The sequence below is a fragment of the Myotis yumanensis genome, unplaced genomic scaffold, assembly GCF_028538775.1.
Source record: "Myotis yumanensis isolate MYYU_CA2020_CCGP unplaced genomic scaffold, mMyoYum1.0.hap1 SCAF_2, whole genome shotgun sequence".
NCBI lineage: Eukaryota > Metazoa > Chordata > Mammalia > Chiroptera > Vespertilionidae > Myotis > Myotis yumanensis.
This window is the reverse complement of record NW_027223753.1, coordinates 57,105,748-57,123,754: the sequence shown is the minus strand read 5'-3', so window position 1 is coordinate 57,123,754 and position 18,007 is coordinate 57,105,748. Positions and strand designations below refer to the sequence as shown.

Genomic DNA, 18,007 nt, shown 5'->3' with positions numbered 1-18,007 from the left:
CTCGCATGATTAGTGACTTTGAGCATCTATCCTATCTAATAAAAGAAAAACATGGTAATTAGCATACGACTGCTACCCTTCCCATTGGCTAATCAGGGTGATATGCAGATTAACTGCCAGCCAAGATGGCAGCCAGCAGCCAGGCAGCTGGAAGCTAACAGGAGGCTTGCTTGCTTCAGTGAAGGAGGACTCCAACGTTCCCCACCTGCCTTGCCGGCCTCTGAGCTGGCACTTTGAAACATTGTAACAAATATAGAAGCTAAACAAAACCCCAGAAACCAGCTTTCAGCCGGCCGGGATCTCAGAGTGTTTCGATTATAGAACCGAAACAAACCAGATACCTGCTTTCAGCAGCAGAGGCCTTGGCCCAGAATAAAAAACAAAAAAGAAAAAAAGGAGGAGTTGGGAGCTTCAGTCACCCACCAGCCTGAAAACAGCCCTCAGCCCCTCACCCAGACTGGCCAGGCACCCCAGTGGGGACCCCCACCCTGGAGAGTGTGTGACCAGCTGCAAACAGCCATCATCCCCTCATCCAGGCTGGCCAGGCACCCCAGTGGGGACCCCCACCCTGATCCAGGACACCCTTCAGGGCAAACCAGCCGGCCCCTACCCATGCACCAGGCCTCTATCCTATACAGTAAAAGGGTAATATGCCTCCCAGCACTAGGATCAGCGGAGCCGTGAGGCCTCCTGGCACCGGGATCAGCGTGACGGGGTAGCGCCCAAACCCCCTGATCGCCCTGCTCTGTGCCTGATAGGGGGGAGCTCCCCACCCCCCTGATCGCTCTGCGGCTCTGTGTGACAGGGTGCGGCGCCCCAACCACCACCCCCCACGGGCCCTGCTCTGTGTGTGACAGGGTAGAGCCATAACCTCCCCATCGGCCCTGCCCTGAGTGTGACAGTGGCGGTGCCCCAACCCCCTGATCGGCCCTGCTCTGTGTGTGACAGGGGGCGGTGCCCCAACTCCCCTATCGGCCCTACTCTGTGCGTAACAGGGGGGAGCTCCCCAACCCCCTGATCGGCCCTGCTCTGTGCGTGACAGGGGGGAGCTCCCCAACCCCCTGATCGACCCTGCTCTGTGCGTGACAGGGGGGAGCTCCCCAACCCCCTGATCGACCCTGCTCTGTGCGTGACGGGGTGGCGCCGCAACCTCCCCATCGACCCTGCCTTGAGTGTGACAGGGGGCGGTGCCCCAACCTCCCAATCGGCCCTACCCTGAGCGTGACTGAGGGTGGCATCGCAACCTCCCAATCCGCCCTGCTCTGTGCATGACAGGGGGCGGCGCCCCAACTCCCCAATCGGCCCTGCTCTGAGCCCGACCAGGGGCTGCACCTAGGGATTGGGCGTGCCCTCTGCCACCCGGAAGCAGGCCTAAGCCAGCAGGTCGTTATCTCCCGAGGGGTCCCAGACTGCAAGAGGGCACAGGCCAGGCTGAGTGACCCCCCCGAGTGCACAAATTTTTGTGCACCGGGCTTCTAGTATATATATAAAAGGCTAATATGCTAAGTATCCTTCCTACTGTCCAACTGGTCGCTATAATGTGCACTGACCACCGGGGGCAGACTCTCAATGCAGGAGCTAATGAACTGCAGTGACTTGGCAGTGGCAGTTCTTGGGTGACGCACCTCGAAACCAAAGAGGAGGAAGCCCGATTCCTCATGGGGCTGCGCAATTCCACCTTCGACTGTGGGTTATGTTGTTGCTGGGGCACTGTCGGCCCCGAATCTGGTTTACTGCACACAGTGGAATACTATGCAGGTGTAAAAAAAATTATTACATTTTCAGACAGCATGTAGGGACCTGGAGAGTATTATGCTAAGTGAAATAAGCCAGACAGAGAAAGACAAGTATTACATGATCTTACCTATATGTGGAATCTACTGAACAAAATTAACTTACAAACAAAATAGAACCAGAGATATTGAAGCATTTAACAATCTGATATATTTCAGAGGGAAGGAAAAGAGGGTGGGGTGGGAAGAGATTAATCAAAGAATTTATATGCATATATGCATAACTCCCATGGACACAGACAATAGGGGTTGAAGGCCTGCGGAAAGTGTGGGAACAGTGTGGAGAGGGTCAGTGGGAGAAAAGGGACATCTGTATTACTTTCAACAATAAAGATAAAATTAAAAAATAAAAATATTTTGAAATTTGGCCTATTAAAATTGTATTTGCAAAAAGCAAACTGACAACTTCAAGTGATGCTTGATTTCTCTGGCATCACTTTACCAAAGCCCACAGGTTTTAGTCTAAACTATATATAATTAGCAAAAAATTTTGTTTTGTAATTGATATAAGGGAATTTTAATCCTTTACGTAAGTGTATATTTAAATAACTATCTGAAAATTAACACTTTGGTATAAGTCTGATCTCTCTGAGTTGTTCAGACTGTTAGTTTGTATTTCCATAATGTATTTTGTATTTTCTCAATGTAGTTTGGGATCCATAATAACTATCATACATAGTTACATATTCAGTAAACACATAAAATTATCGAGTCATTGCGTCATTGAATGATACATAGCTTATACTTTGTCTTACTAGGTCTTACAGGTTTGAAAAATATTGGCAATACTTGTTATATGAATGCAGCTTTGCAGGCTCTTTCTAATTGGTAAGTAGAGAAATTGATTTTTTTGTTGTTTGTATAGCTTTTTAAAGTTAATCTGAGCAGAAAACCATGCTTCTGTAGTATGAAAAAAAGGGGGGGTTAAAAATAGATACACATTAATAGTAATATGGGAAAGAGTTAACAATTCTATTGATTTCCCCTAGCCAACAGAATTGTATAAATCCCTGCCTGTACTTCTTTTCTTGCTCCCCTCAAAACATAGTTTATTTTTCTCCCATTTTCTGAAATGCCCCATTTAGAAAGTTACATGAATTAAATAAAATGAAATATCTTAATAGTCCTAAAAAGTTATTTTCTTTTTTTTGTTGGTAACTGTCAAGATAGAGTAAGCAAGAAACTGGGTTGGATGGAATGTCCTGTATGTGTCTGTTAGGGCCATCTGGTGTTATGTGTAGATTACGTCCAATGTTTCCTTGTTGATTTTTCTTACTGGATGACCTGTCCGTTGTTGAAAATGGGAGTATTGAAGTCCTCTATTATTATTCTGCTGTTGTCTATTTCTTCCTTCAGATCTGTTACTATTTGCTTTATATATTTAGATGCTCCTATATTGGGTACATACATATTTACAAATGATACCCTCTTGATGAATTGACACCTTTTTTTTTTTTTTTTAATATATTTTATTGATTTTTTACAGAGAGGAAGGGAGAGGGATATAGAGAGTCAGAAACATCGATGAGAGAGAAACATCGACCAGCCGCCTCCTGCACACCCTGCAATGGGGATGTGCCCGCAACCAAGGTACATGCCCCTGACCGGAATCGAACCTGGGACCCTTCAGTCCGCAGGCCGACGCTCTATCCACTGAGCCAAACCGGTTACGGCGATTGACACCTTTATCATTACAGAACGACCTTCTTTATTTCTGGTTACAGTTTTTGAGATAAAATCTACTTTGTCTAATATAAGTATAGTTACCCAGGTTTTCTTTTGGTTCCACTTACATGGAATAACTTTTTTTTTTTAACATTTAAACATTTTATTTATTTATTTCTTGTTTGTTTGTTTTTGTTAATCCTCACCCAAGGATATTTTTCCATTGATTTTTAGAGAGAATGGAAGAGAGAAGGAGAGACAGAGAGAAACATCGATGAGAGAAACACATCAATTGGTTGCCTCCTGCAGGAGCCCTGACTAGGGCTCCGGTCCAGGGAGGAGCCTGCAACCAAGGTACATGCCCTTGACCGGAATTGAACCCGGGACCCTTTGGTCCGCAGGCTGATCCTCTATCCACTGAGCCAAACCGGCTAGGGCTGGAATATCTTTTTATGGTAGCTCATTTATTGCAGGCCAGGATTTGGTCCTTTGCCCGGACAGTTTACTGTAAGTGAATAGATTTTTGGAGGTTCCCTCAAATTAATCAAGTTCATTGCCTTATAAATTGGTAACTTGAGCCATTGGATGCAGTACCACTTACTGGGCTGTAGAAACTTAGAAGAAACTAATTAACTTAAAAGTTAAATTTTGAGCATGTTAAATTTGGGATGCCCAAGACAGCCATATCTTTGGGTATTTGTTGTAACTCTGGAGTTTAGATGTTTCATTTTTATAAATTTGACTGTCATTGCATATGTGTGATAATTTAAGATTACCCAGGGAAAGTGTATGTAGGGAAGAGAGAAAAAGTTATAGGATCAAGTCCTGAGGAACCCTGACATTTAGGTATCTAGTAAGAGCAGAAAGAACAATAAAGAGGAAAAAGAACTGTCAGAGAGGTAAAGAAGAAAGGTACATTACGTTGGTCAAGAGAAGGGTTGCTCAAGAATAAGGTGGGTAAGTCACCTGTAACATGCTACTGAAAGGAAAGTGAAAGGTATTAACTGGATCTGACAGCTTTGAAGACTCTGATATGGTGGAATCAAATCTGGTTTGAGCAAGAATATGAAGAAATGAATGTGAAGCTATAAAAGAGAACAAGGAAATAATAGATAGAGGGCTTTGTGTACTGTCAGTTAATTGACTGGCGAGAAAGTGATCAGTATTAAGCTTGATTATCCTCTAACATATATTTCATTTTCTTTAAATCAGCCCACCTTTGACACAGTTTTTTCTTGATTGTGGAGGACTAGTTCGAACAGATAAGAAACCAGCCATTTGTAAAAGTTATCTCAAACTGATGACGGAACTGTGGCATAAAAGCAGGTATGTAATTAATATATTTCTTTTCTTTATTGTTTTTATTTTTAAAAAATATTATTTTTTAAATATATTTTTATTGATTTCAGAGAGGAAGCGTGAGGGAGAGAGAGATAGAAACATCAATGATGAGAGAGAATCATTGATTGGCTGCCTCCTGCATGCCCCCTACTGGGGATTAAACCTGCAATTGGGCATGTGCCCTTGACCAAGATCCTTCAGTTTGCAGGCCGACGCTCTATCCACTGAGCCATACCAGGTAGGGCTCTTTATTGTTTTAAATGAATATCATGCTCTGTTGGTTAGAGCATGATCCCAATATGCCAAGGTTGCAGATTCAATTTCCGGTCAGGGCACATGCAAGAATCAATCAATGATGGCATTTTTATACACCAATAATGAACTCTCAGAAAGAGAAACTGAAAAAACAATCCCATTTACCATTGCAACAACAAAAAAATAAGATACTTAGGAATAAACTTGACCAAGGAGGAAAAAGACCTGTACTCAAAAAACTATAGGACGTTGAGAAATGAAATTGAGGGAGAGAACCAAGATGCAGCATAGGTAAACGCCTATACTTGCTGCCTCCCAAAACCACATCAAAACTACAACTAAAAGACAAAATGGATATCATCCAGAACCACGGGAAGGCTGGCTGAGTGGAAGTCCGACAACTAGAGGGAAAGAGAAAAGCGCATTTAGACTGGTAGGAGGTGCAGAGGTGCAGAAGAGTGGAGGTATGGAGGTGTGCGAAACGGGCTGGCAACTGGGTATGCTGTGGTCTTTTTCAATCAGGAGGGAGATACAAGCTTCTGACTGCTCTGAAATACAGTTTCTTGCGAGACTCTGGAGACCCAGACTCATATGGGGAGAAACTGGACTGTCTGGCATAAGGCTGGAACACAAGGGTGGCTTACTCTCAGAGGTGCTTGCAGCGTTCATTGTTCCTGCATGGGGCCATGGGATACAGAGACCCAGAGACCTATGGGGCAGGGCTGACAGGCAACCATTGCTGTTTACACTGCCCTGTGATTCCCTGAGACCACGCCCCACCCAATTTACAACCCCACCCAAGCTATGCGCAGAAGCTTTTGCATATGAATGGCCTGGCATTTTGCAACCTAACCTAACAAACTGAAGCTGAGTCAAAGAACCCCAGAGCTTCCAAAAGAAGGCCTAAGGCTCATCAGCAGCCAGCATTGCTTCACAGCTGCACCTCATCTGGGCACCTCCAAACCCCACACAAAGAGGAGGAATCTGCAGATCTTTCTGTAGCTCCTGCTGGGTGGTCTCAGGCAGTGGCTGACTTTGTACCTCCTTGGAGATCCAAGAGCCAGTGTACCCAGTGGTTAAAGTGAGACCACACCAGATTACAACTCTTCAGATCCATAAGAGACACACTCGGGGCAGACTCAGTGAGTACCAAAGCCCCACTGAAGCAAATCCTGCCCCATAAGGGTGTTTCCAGCACTGCAGTTCTCCCATTGTAGACACAACTGGTTCTCACAGCCAGTTGTTCTGGAGGTCAATTCCTCCCAGTGATACCAACAGCAATCAAGGCTTAACTACAACAAGACTGTGCACACAGCCCACAAAGGGGTGCACCAAGAGCGTCCACCTCAGGTGACTGGGGAGGCCGAGCCACTGGGCCCTATAGGACACCTAGCACACAAAGCCACTCTATCAACACAGGGAAGCAGCCAAAATGTGGAGACAAAGAAACATGTCACAAATGAAAGAAATGGAGGAAAGCAAACTACTGGATATAGAGTTCAAAACCACAGTTATAAGGTTACTCAAGAATCTTCTAGAAACCTCCGAGAAATTTAGTGAGACCCTCAAGGATATGAAAAAGGACCAATTAGAAATTAAGCATACACTGACTGAAGTAAAGAATAATATACAGAGATCCAACAGCAAACTAGAGGGTCCCAAGAATCAAGTCAAAGATTTGAAATATGAAGAAGCAAAAATCACCCAACCAGAAAAGTAAAATGAAAAAAGAATCCAAAAATACGAAGATAGTGTAAGGAGCCTCTGGGACAACTTCAAGCATACCAACATCTGAATTATGGGGGTGCCAGAAGAGGAGAGAGAGCAAGATATTGAAAACCTATTTGAAGAAATAATGACAGAAAACTTCCCCTACCTGGTGAAAGAAATAGACTTACAAGTCCAGGAAGCACAGAGAACCCCAAACAAAAGGAATCCAAAGAGGACCACACCAAGTCACATCATAATTAAAATGCCAAGGGCAAAAGACAGAGAGAGAATCTTAAAAGCAGCAAGAGAAAAACAATCAGTTACCTACAAGGGAGTACCCTTACGACTGTCAGCTGATTTCTCAACAGAAACTCTGCAGGCCAGAAGGGAGTGGTAAGAAATATTCAAAGTGATGAATAGCACGGACCTACAACCAAGATTACCCTGCAAAGCTATCATTTATAATTGAATGTCAGATAAAGAGCTTCACAGATAAGAACAAGCTAAAGGAGTTCATCACCACCAAAACAGTATTATATGAAATGCTGAAGGGTATTCTTTAAGAAGAGGAAGAAGAAAAAGGTAAAGATAAAAATTATGAACAACAAAGTGACAACAAATACATATCTATCAACAAGTGAATCTAAAAATCAAGTGAAGAAAAAAATATAATGAACAGAATAAATGGGTGAATATAATAGAATCAGGGGCATAGAAAGGGAGTGGACTGACAATTCTCGGGGGGAAGAGGGTGTGGAGGGTGCAGGAAGAGATTGGCCAAAAATTGAACACCTATGGACGAGGACAGTGGGGGGACGTACAGGTATCGGGTGGGGTGGGAACGAGGTGGAGGGGAGCTATGGGGAGAAAAAATGAACAACTGTAATAATCTGAACAATAATGACTTATTTTTGAAAAAAAGAAAAAAATAGAAAAATGGAATTGAGGAAGATACAAACAAGTGGAAACATATACCATGTACAGTGGGGCCTTGACTTACGAGTTTAATTCGTTCCGTGACGGAGCTTGTAACTCAAATTACTCGTATGTCAAATCTTAAAGTGAATGAGTGAGGCACGTGATGCTGGGCTGATGTTGTGGTGTTCACTGTGACGTTCGCTGCGCCAACTAGCGGTGGGGTATCTGAAGCTGGCTCATAACCCGAATTTTAAAAAATCGGCTGAGAGATGGCTCGTATCTTGAAAAACTAGTTAGTCGGGACACTCGTAAGTCAAGGCCCCACTGTACATGGATAGAAAGAATTAACATCATTAAAATGTCCCTACTACCCAGAGGAATCTACAGATTCAACGCAATCCCTATTAAAGGACCAATGGCATATTTCACAGATTTAAAGCAATATCCCAGAAATTTACATGGAACCAAAAAAGACCATGAATATCGTCAGCAATCTTGAGAAAGAAGAACAAAGTTGAAAGAATCACAATACCAGATGTCAAACTATACTATAAAGCTATTGTAATCAAAATAGTCTATTACTGGCACAGGAACAGGCATATAGACCAATGGAATAGAACAGAGACTCCAGAAATTTACCCATACCAATATGGTCAATTAATATTTGACAAAGGAGGCAAGACCATATAATGGAATCAAGATTGTCTCTTTGCCCTAACCGGTTTGGCTCAGTGGATAGAGCGTTGGCAGCTGATTGATGTTTCTCTCTCATATATTGGTTTACTTTTCATTTGTTTTCATGGTTATTTAATGTCCGGTTTTAAATTTTTAGATAGTATACTAGGTACACTTACCTTAATTACCCCAGAAATTTTAAGTAAATAAATTTTTATTTTAAATAATTCAGTATTTTTGAAACATTATATAATAGAGTATGATAATTTCGTTAGGGAAGAGAACAATAAAATATAGCCTAAATATCAGTAATGAGCTGTCTGACAAGCCTATGAAACATAATACTGGGCAATTTTGAATGATTTTTTTGAAACACAAACACTTTTCAATTTAATACCTTCAATTCTTGATTGCTAAATTCTAAATAAACAAAACATCACAAATTTCTCATTAAAAATGTTTTGTTCCTTAGGCCAGGTTCTGTTGTGCCTACTAATCTGTTTCAAGGAATTAAAACTGTAAATCCAACTTTTCGGGGGTATTCTCAGCAGGTATGTCTTCATTGTTTTTTCATAATATTCATCTTTAATAAATTTGCAACATGCCATTATGTATTATGCTATTATGTGGTCATTTGTATTTCTTCCTATATAATTTATTTGTTCATTTATTTTTTTATTACTTTTCTCTCATGTCTTTATTTAACAAGAATAATCTTTTATCTTATTTTCTTCTTACATTTTTCTATCCTTATCTTAATTTTCTATATTCCTAGAAATTTTGAGTTTTGGGGTGGGTAAACCTATATATATAAAAGGCTAAGTGACTGACCATCCATCCATCCATCTGACTGACTGACCAGCCAATACATATGACGCGACTGGCAATTTAAAAATAAATGTTGACTCACGCATGCACGATACATATAAAGCTCTTGCTGGCACCAGACAGAGTAGGAATATTCCTACCTGAGCTTGTTTTCAGACATGGTCAGTTATATGTTGCTTTCTCTCGAGTTCAAAGAGCATGTGACGTTAAAGTTATAAATACTTCATCACAACAAAGGGAATTAGTCAAGCACTATGAATGTGTTTTTACTCTTAATGTGGTATACAGTGAGATATTAGAATAAGTTTAATCAATTTATCAGTCATTGTTTATATCATGTTTTTATTTTTATATCATGTCTTTGTTATATTATTATTGTTTTTAATCAATTTATATATTATTTTCATATACATTTTACTAATTTTCATCTCTGACACTTCTATTATAGAGAAAGGGCAAATAGCGATATTAAAATATTTCTAATTAATTTCCTTTCAATGTGCATGAATCCGTACACTGGGCCACTAATGTCAATAATTCTAGTGCTTTTAACTTTGAAATGTTCTACATCAGAGATAAATTTTCATCTATGCTTTTTATATTTTATGCTTTCATTTTTGAAAAATGTAATTTTTTTAAAAAAATATATTTTATTGATTTTTTACAGAGAGGAAGGGAGAGAGATAGAGAGTTAGAAACATTGAAGAGAAACATCGATCAGCTGCCTCCTGCACATCCCCCACTGGGGATGTGCCCGCAACCCAGGCACATGCCCTTGACCGGAATCGAACCTGGGACCTTTCAGTCCGCAGGCTGACACTCTATCCACTGAGCCAAACCGGTTTCGGCGAAAAATGTAATTTTTCAATACATATTATTTATTTCATATTACAATATGATCCAAATATTATTTTTTACAAATAGCTAACAAGGTACCAAACTGTAAATTTAAGACTTATAAAATATGATTTAAAAAATCTCTTGTTTTTTGTGCTTACATTAATATATAAAATAGGATCTGTTTCTGGGCTTCCTACTCTGTTTCATTTACCTATATTTTTTTGTATTAGTACTAATGGTAGTTTCAATTATTGTTGTTTTATATAATATCTTCTAGTATTCATACCTGACCCTAACATTTTTCTTTTTCAAAACAATACCTATTCCCTGTTAAGTTTTTCTTGTGCAAATTCCTGGATCACCAGAGACTGTGATTTTGTAGATATGATTTGGGGCTTACAAATTTGTATTTTTAATAAGCATTTCAGGTTGATTAAAGATTTCTCTTTAAGATATAGTACAAAATTGGATAAAGCTTTAATTTTAAGTTAAAGTATTTGAATTTAGGACATCTCTCTGAATAGTCACACGAAGCAAATCCAGGTTTTCTTTATACCTTACTCCTCCACTTTTTAAAAATAGCAGCACTACTAAAAGCTGACCACCAGATCATCTTCAGTTTTATAATTACTTTTGTTTCATTTACATAACTTTTTACGATTTGGTGCTTCCCATCCCTCCAATGCCTTATGTTCTATGAAGTTGTATTTCCTCAGTATAATGCTACACATTTAGTTGATAACAGTTGACAACCACATTCTGTATATTTTTCCTTAAGTTTCTACATGCATACACATATTTTTCATGAAGCGGTAATATCTATTTTGCTTTTACATTAGGATGCTCAAGAATTCCTTCGATGTTTAATGGATCTGCTTCATGAAGAACTGAAAGAACAGGTCATGGAAGTAGAAGAAGATCCTCAGACGATAATGACTGAGGAGACCATGGAAGAAGACAAGAGCCAGTCAGATGTAGATTTTCAGTCCTGTGAATCTTGTAGCGGCAGTGATAAAGCTGAAAATGATAGTGGCTCTAGAGGCTTTTCTGAAGATAATAATGAGACAACAATGTTAATTCAGGATGATGAGAACAATTCAGAAATGTCAAAAGATTGGCAAAAAGAGAAGATGTGTAATAAGATTAATAAAGTAAATTCTGAAGGAGAATTAGATAAAGATAAAGACTCTGTGTCTGAAACAGACGATTTGAACAACCAGGAAACGGTTAAAGTGCAAATACACGGCAGAGCTTCAGGTGACAATTTTAATAATTTGAAAATAGTAGTGTTTCATTGGTACACTGAGGGAAAATTAGCATGGCATGTGACTAAAATCAAAATACTTATTTACATATTAATGTTCACAGTTTATATTTAGCAAAGTAAGAATGAAATAGGATGATTAATAATTTTAGCTTAATATTTTGTGTGTAGTATATGACATAGTTCAACCATACTAACTTGCAGAAAAGGGGAATTAAATAGTTATGTTTGGACTTTTTAAGTAGTAGAATTTAGCAGTATATGCATGTATGTGAGTATTAAGTTTATGTCATTTTAAGCAGATTCTGTTAAGATCCTGGGAAAAAGCAAAGTAATCCAGTTGCAGTTTTGTAAACATACACACTGTTACATTTAGGTTGCTGTTATTGGAATCTCATCAGCTCCGAAATATTTTCTATATGTGTTGTTAGTGTAGGACTTTAACTATAATGAGCCTTGTGTGATACATTCTAATACTAGTCAGTGTTCCTTTGAGAAAGAGCCAAGGGTCAAATGAAAGATGTTGAGCTAGATCTCTTTGTATTTTACATTTATTTCTTCAGTAGTTAACTTATCTTGGCTTAATGTGGTATTTAGTTCTCCAAAGCACATAAAATTAAACCATCAGAGGTTCAAATTTTTTCTGATCTAAAAATAAGTGGCAGACAAGTAACAAAAATAATTTATTCTGTAATTACTGAAGAGTGAGAACCACTATACAACTTATTTAGGTATTTGAAAGAACCCAAAATTCCTTCTTAAGTGGTTCACCTCTGTATAGTGCATATATGCCTTCTAGTCAGGAAAACTTATTAGACTCCTTAATTATACTGCCCTTATGTTTAGAAGTTGAATAGTTAATACATTGGAAGACTTAGCTTAGATGTTGTCCAGCCCTTGTAAAAAGTCTGGTTAAGGAACATACTCATTCTTTATTGCTGTTCTTATACATAGTAACTAATTGGTGACCTAGAATAGGGATATGAGCTTTTACCTTTTTTAAAGACATGATTTAAAATGTGACAAAGACCATATGTGGCACACAAAACCTAAAATACTTACTCTCTGACCCTTTTAAGGAAACATTTGCCAATTCTTGATCTAGATCATAGTAGCTTTATTCCTTTCAGAAAGGAGTGAGTCTCTTCGCTTCTTTCCCTCCAAATTTATGCAGTCTGCTTTTAGTCATGCTGGACATAATGAGAAATGCTTATGTGCAAGGAATTTATTTTGCATTATTCAGAAAAATCCCTGAAGTTGTTCTGTTTCAGGGTCTCTTAGGAACAATTCTCTTTTCTTAGGTAAATACTTATTGAGCACAGTTTCTTACTCGAATGCATGTTATGTATTGAGACTCCAACAGCAACTATTGACATAGTGCTCATGGAGCTTATTTTTTCTTGATTTATAGTTTAATTCCAAAAAAGGTCCTTTCCTGCCAAAGGGGTCAATTTTATTTTATCACAGTAAGAATAAAATAATTTATAATGATTTTATGCCTAAATTTCTTACTAGATTTTGATTACTATGTTAGTTTGGAGAGATAATCTTTTTTCCCAACACTGTTTTAAAAGCTATTTTTTTAAAAACTGACAAATATCTTTTTTTAAAAAACAAATTAGGACAAATATGATTCTCTTTGGCTTTATATTTCCACGGTTCACTTCCTGAATGTCTACAATAGTAATGTGTTAAAAGCATTAATTGTATTCCTAGGGAGGAAATCACTGTTACTTCCCTTAGCACTTTGTCTATCAAGTATTTCACTCTACATTTATTAATGTGAATTGTGTTCAAAATCTCAAATGAAGAAACCTTTAACATAATTAACATTATTTGACAGGTAGAATAATTTTACTATTTAAAGTTATAACACAAATTTTTAATATTACAGAATATATTACCGATGTCCATTTGAATGACCTGTCTACACCACAGATCCTTCCATCAAATGAAGGTGTTAATCCACGTTTATCAGCAAGCCCTCCAAAATCAAAATCAGGCAATTTGTGGCCAGGATTGGCATCCACACAAAAAAGAGGTAGATGTTTCAGTTACTCAGGCTACTTTGTTTTGAACATTTAAAGTATTAATTATGAAATATTAATCAGTCCTTTAAAGTTGACAGCATAATTTTACACAACCATGATTTAAATTTTTTTTGTATGTGTGGCACAAATTTATATACAATAGAATTCACTCTTGGTATAGAGTCCTTTTGGGAATAATAATATTTTGGGAATAATAGCAACATAGTTCTTAATACATGAATAGATTCTTTTTTTTTTTTTTAAATTAAATCTTTATTCAGATTATATTTGTTCCTTCCCCCCCCCATAACTCCCCTCCTCCCAGTTCCCGCCCCCCCTCCGCCCTTACTCCCCACCCACTGTCCTCATCCATAGGTGCACGATTTTTGTCCAGTCTCTTCCCGCATCTCCCACTCCCCTTTCCCCCCCAAGAATAGTCAGTCCCTTCCCTTTCTATGTCCCTGATTCATTATAATCACCAGTTCATTCTGTACATCAGATTATTTATTCACTTGATTCTTAGATTCACTTGTTGATAGATGCATGTTTGTTGTTCATAATTTGTATCTTTACCTTTTTCTTCTTCTTCCTCTTCTTAAAGGATACCTTTCAGCATTTCATATAATACTGGTTTAGTGGTGATGAACTCCTTTAGCTTTTCCTTATCTGTGAAGCTCTTTATCTGACCTTCAATTCTGAATGATAGCTTTGCTGGATAAAGTAATCTTGGTTGTAGGTTCTTGGCATTCATCACTTTGAATATTTCTTGCCATTCCCTTCTGGCCTGCAACGTTTCTGTTGAGAAATCAGCTGACAGTCGTATGGGTACTCCCTTGTAGGTAACTGAGTTTCTTTCTCTTGCTGCTTTTAAGAGTCTCTCTTTGTCTTTTGCTCTTGGCATTTTAATTATGATGTGTCTTGGTGTGGTCCTCTTTGGATTCCTTTTGTTTGGGGTTCTCTGCGCTTCTTGGACCTGTAAGTCCATTTCTTTCACCAGGTGGGGGAAGTTTTCTGTTATTATTTCTTCAAATAGGTTTTCAATATCTTGCTGTCTCTCATCTTCTGGCACTCCTATAATTCTGATATTAGTGCGCTTGAAGCTGTCCCAGAGGCTCCTTACACTATCTTCGTATTTTTGGATTCTTTTTTCATTTTGCTTTTCCGGTTGGGTGTTTTTTGCTTCTTCGCATTTCAAATCTTTGACTTGATTCTTGCGCTCCTCTGGTCTGCTGTTGGGTGTCTGTATAATATTCTTTATTTCAGTCAGTGAATGCTTAATTTCTAGTTGGTTCTTTATCACAACATCGAGAGTCTCATTAGTTTTCGTGAGGCTCTCATCAAGTTTATTGGCAGCTTCTAGCACATTATTGCAAGCCCTCAAAATTGCGTTTTTTAGCTCCATATCCTCCATTTCTGTCATGTTTTTTTGTCTCCGCATTTTTTATGCTTTCTTGGTGCACCCCCTAGTGGTCTTTGTGCGCAGTCTTGTTCTAGTTGAGCCTTGATTGTTGTAGTTAATACTAGAGGGATTTGACCACCAGGCCGACTGGCTGTGAGAATCAGCTGTGGGAAAACGTCTGTTCTCTGGAGAGGTGCTAATCTAGCCTTTGCCTGAGGCTATCGGGCAAATGGCTCTGCGCAGGGCTTGGGCGGGGCGGGGCGCAGGGGATCAACAGGGCGGGTGGAGGGAGCAGTTATGGCTGCTCTCAGTCTCGTTCCCAGAGGCTCTGCTTCTCAGAACCCCAGCCACTGCTGCAAACCTCGGAGAGAAACCACGTTCCGACTGATGCCAGACAATCCCGCTTCTCCCGTTTGAGTTTGAGTCCCTAGAGACTCGCCCGGATCTGGAGCTCAGAGTCTGAGACTCCCTCCTGATTGAAAACGACAACTGCGCACTCAGCCACCAGCCCACTCTGCGCGCGCACCTCCGCACCTTTATATTTTCCACACTGCGCCTCCTCTGAGCCTCGGTATGCTGTTCTCTCTCCTTCTAGTTGAAGAATCTCTCCTCAGCCAGCTTTCCTGTGGTTCTGGGTGATGTCCGTTCCGTCTTTTAGTTGTATTTTTGAAGAGGTTGTTTGCGGCAGCAATCTCCGGTGTTTACCTATGCCGCCATCTTGGTTCCTCGAATGAATAGATTCTTGTTATCACTACCACAAACAGAATATAGAACAGTTCCAACATCCCAAAGAATTCCCTTATACTACTGCTTGTAATCAGACTCTCCTACCCCTAACCCCTTTCTAATCACTAGTTCTGTTGCTCTGTCCTCTATTCTTATTGTTTTGCCTTTTCCAGAATATCATATAAATGGAATCATACAGTATGTAGTCTTTTGAAATAGATTTTTTTTCACTCAGTATAATGCATTTGAGATAATAGTTACGTTGCATGTCTGAATAGTTGCTTTTTACTACTCATTGTATAACTATACTGCTCTTTATTCATTCACTCATTGAACGACATTTGAATTGCTTCCTGTTTTTAGCAATTATGAATAATGCTATAAACATTTGTGTATAGGTTTCTCTATGAACATAAGTTTTCATTTGTCCAGAGTAAACACCTAGAAGTGGGATTATAAGGTTTTATGTTAGTTTTATGCTTTAAGTCATATGAAGTTGTTTTCAAGAGCGGCTGTATCATTTGCATTCCTACCAGCTATGAATGAGAGTTCCAGTATTATAAAATGTAAAACTAGCAAACTTTTAGAAAAAACATAGGAAAAAACCTTAATGATGTTGTGTTAGACAAAGACATCAAAAGCATGATCCATAAAGGAAAAAAAACAACAAAAAACAACAGAAGACACTATTAAGAGAATGAAAAAAAGATAAGGTGGAGAAACAATATTTGCAAATCACATAACTGACAAAGCACTTGTATCGAGAATATATAAAGAACTCTCAGCTTAATTATAGAATCATTTCTTCAAATATAACTTTACTTAGAGTAAAAGCAAACAAGTAAAAGCAAAACTGTTCTGATTGAAATCAAGATGGGGAGACTGAATCCCTCTTATTTCATTTGGTTTCTCTCTCCTTTTTTTAAAGCAAGGCTCTTCAATAGTATTTTGACAAATTTCGTCAGCATAGTAAATTTTATTGTTAAAGATTCCAGAGAAAAATGCTTAAAGAAAGGAGCTACTTTGATTTTAAAAAAATATTTCAACCCTTATTTCTCAGTCCTAGCTCAATCTGCATCATCCCCAAAGAGAAAAAAACAGCACAAGAAATACCGAAGTGTTATTTCAGACGTTTTTGATGGAACAATCATTAGTTCAGTGCAGTGTCTCACTTGTGACAGGGTGAGTATGAAGGAATTATAATACACAGGAATTTTTTGTCAAATGCTAGTTTTAAAAAAAACTGGCAAAATGGTATGAGAAGTTTACTGTAACTCCTCATCAGTAGCAAGGAGCTGCTGCTGATTACACATGTGTTTCTTGTGTTTACGTTAGTGTAATTGATTCTAGACATAGAATTGTTTTTTGGGAGTAATAGCAACATAGTTCTTAAAGATTGAGTCTTGACCCATCATTGGACAGGCATGAATCACAGGAAGATTAACTCTTTTCTTCATCTCTGGTCACATATAAAGGTAATTTGTTGCTCAGCAGCAAGAACTGGTAGCACCCACATTCTCATAAGGCTGATGAAATTAATATGCTGGGAAACTGTTGCTGCTCACAGGCACTGAACTGTGATTGTATCTTCTGCATTTGGTTATATGGCCTGTAAATATTTTCCTTTGTTAAGATTGGGGCTCAGACAATAAAGGTAGTATCAGATTCATATATAAGAACATATATTAAAATTATCATGAGTTCTTTAATAATACCTCTAAATCCCTGAGTTTCTTTGAGCTTTTCTTAAGAGCAGTTTTACTTCAGTGTAGGAATGAATGTAACTACTGAAATTAAAATGACACTCCCCTCCAAACCCCCCATAAAACAACAACAATGCAGAAGTAAGTTTTCAATTATTGTGTTAAAATCTTAAGTAAAACCTAAGGACTTCCAATAGGGTAATTTTAATGTATGCTGATTTGGTACCAAATATTTAAATGGACTTGTCCTGACATGTTTTCAGCTATTTTTTAAAAAATCACATGCTAGGTTTTACAACTTTTTAAAAAACAACATTTAAAAACTATTATGAAGAGGTCATTTCCAAATGTAAATACAGTAGTGCATAAGAGTTTGTACCTCCCACTACAGTGACTGGATGTGAGGTACTTCTCTATGCTGCAGTGTCCTCGAGTAATGTGATGTTAGTAGTTATCTCAGAAGGTTTATGTGAAGATTACATTTAGAACAGCACTTGGTACAGAGAAAGTGTTTTGCTGTTGTTATTACAATAAAGCAATTTGATGTTTTTGTTTATCATAACTTGATTTGATCTTTGCAGTCTAAAATCTGTTCTCATAAATGTTTGAACTGGATTATTTTCATCCCATTCTTAAAACACAAAACAATTTTAGGTGTCTGTAACCCTGGAGACCTTCCAAGATCTATCCTTGCCAATTCCTGGCAAGGAAGACCTTGCTAAGCTGCATTCATCGAGTCATCCAACTTCCATAGTCAAAGCAGGATCATGTGGTGAAGCGTATGCTCCACAAGGGTGGATAGCTTTTTTCATGGAATATGTGAAGAGGTATGTATGCATTTTTTAAAAAATTGATTGATT

At 38.6% G+C, this 18,007-nt stretch overlaps 1 protein-coding gene across 1 annotated transcript in view; it reads left to right on the top strand.

Moving 5' to 3' along the window:
* USP33 (ubiquitin specific peptidase 33) overlaps window positions 1-18,007 on the top strand; it is a 66,973-nt gene that overhangs the window by 28,637 nt on the left and 20,329 nt on the right. Inside the window, exons 7-13 of the mRNA XM_070405413.1 lie at window positions 2,552-2,621; window positions 4,671-4,784; window positions 8,830-8,908; window positions 10,865-11,282; window positions 13,184-13,330; window positions 16,505-16,626; window positions 17,802-17,974. Of these exons, the coding sequence (XP_070261514.1) occupies window positions 2,552-2,621; window positions 4,671-4,784; window positions 8,830-8,908; window positions 10,865-11,282; window positions 13,184-13,330; window positions 16,505-16,626; window positions 17,802-17,974 (1,123 nt within the window). The remainder of the gene's footprint in view (window positions 1-2,551; window positions 2,622-4,670; window positions 4,785-8,829; window positions 8,909-10,864; window positions 11,283-13,183; window positions 13,331-16,504; window positions 16,627-17,801; window positions 17,975-18,007) is intronic.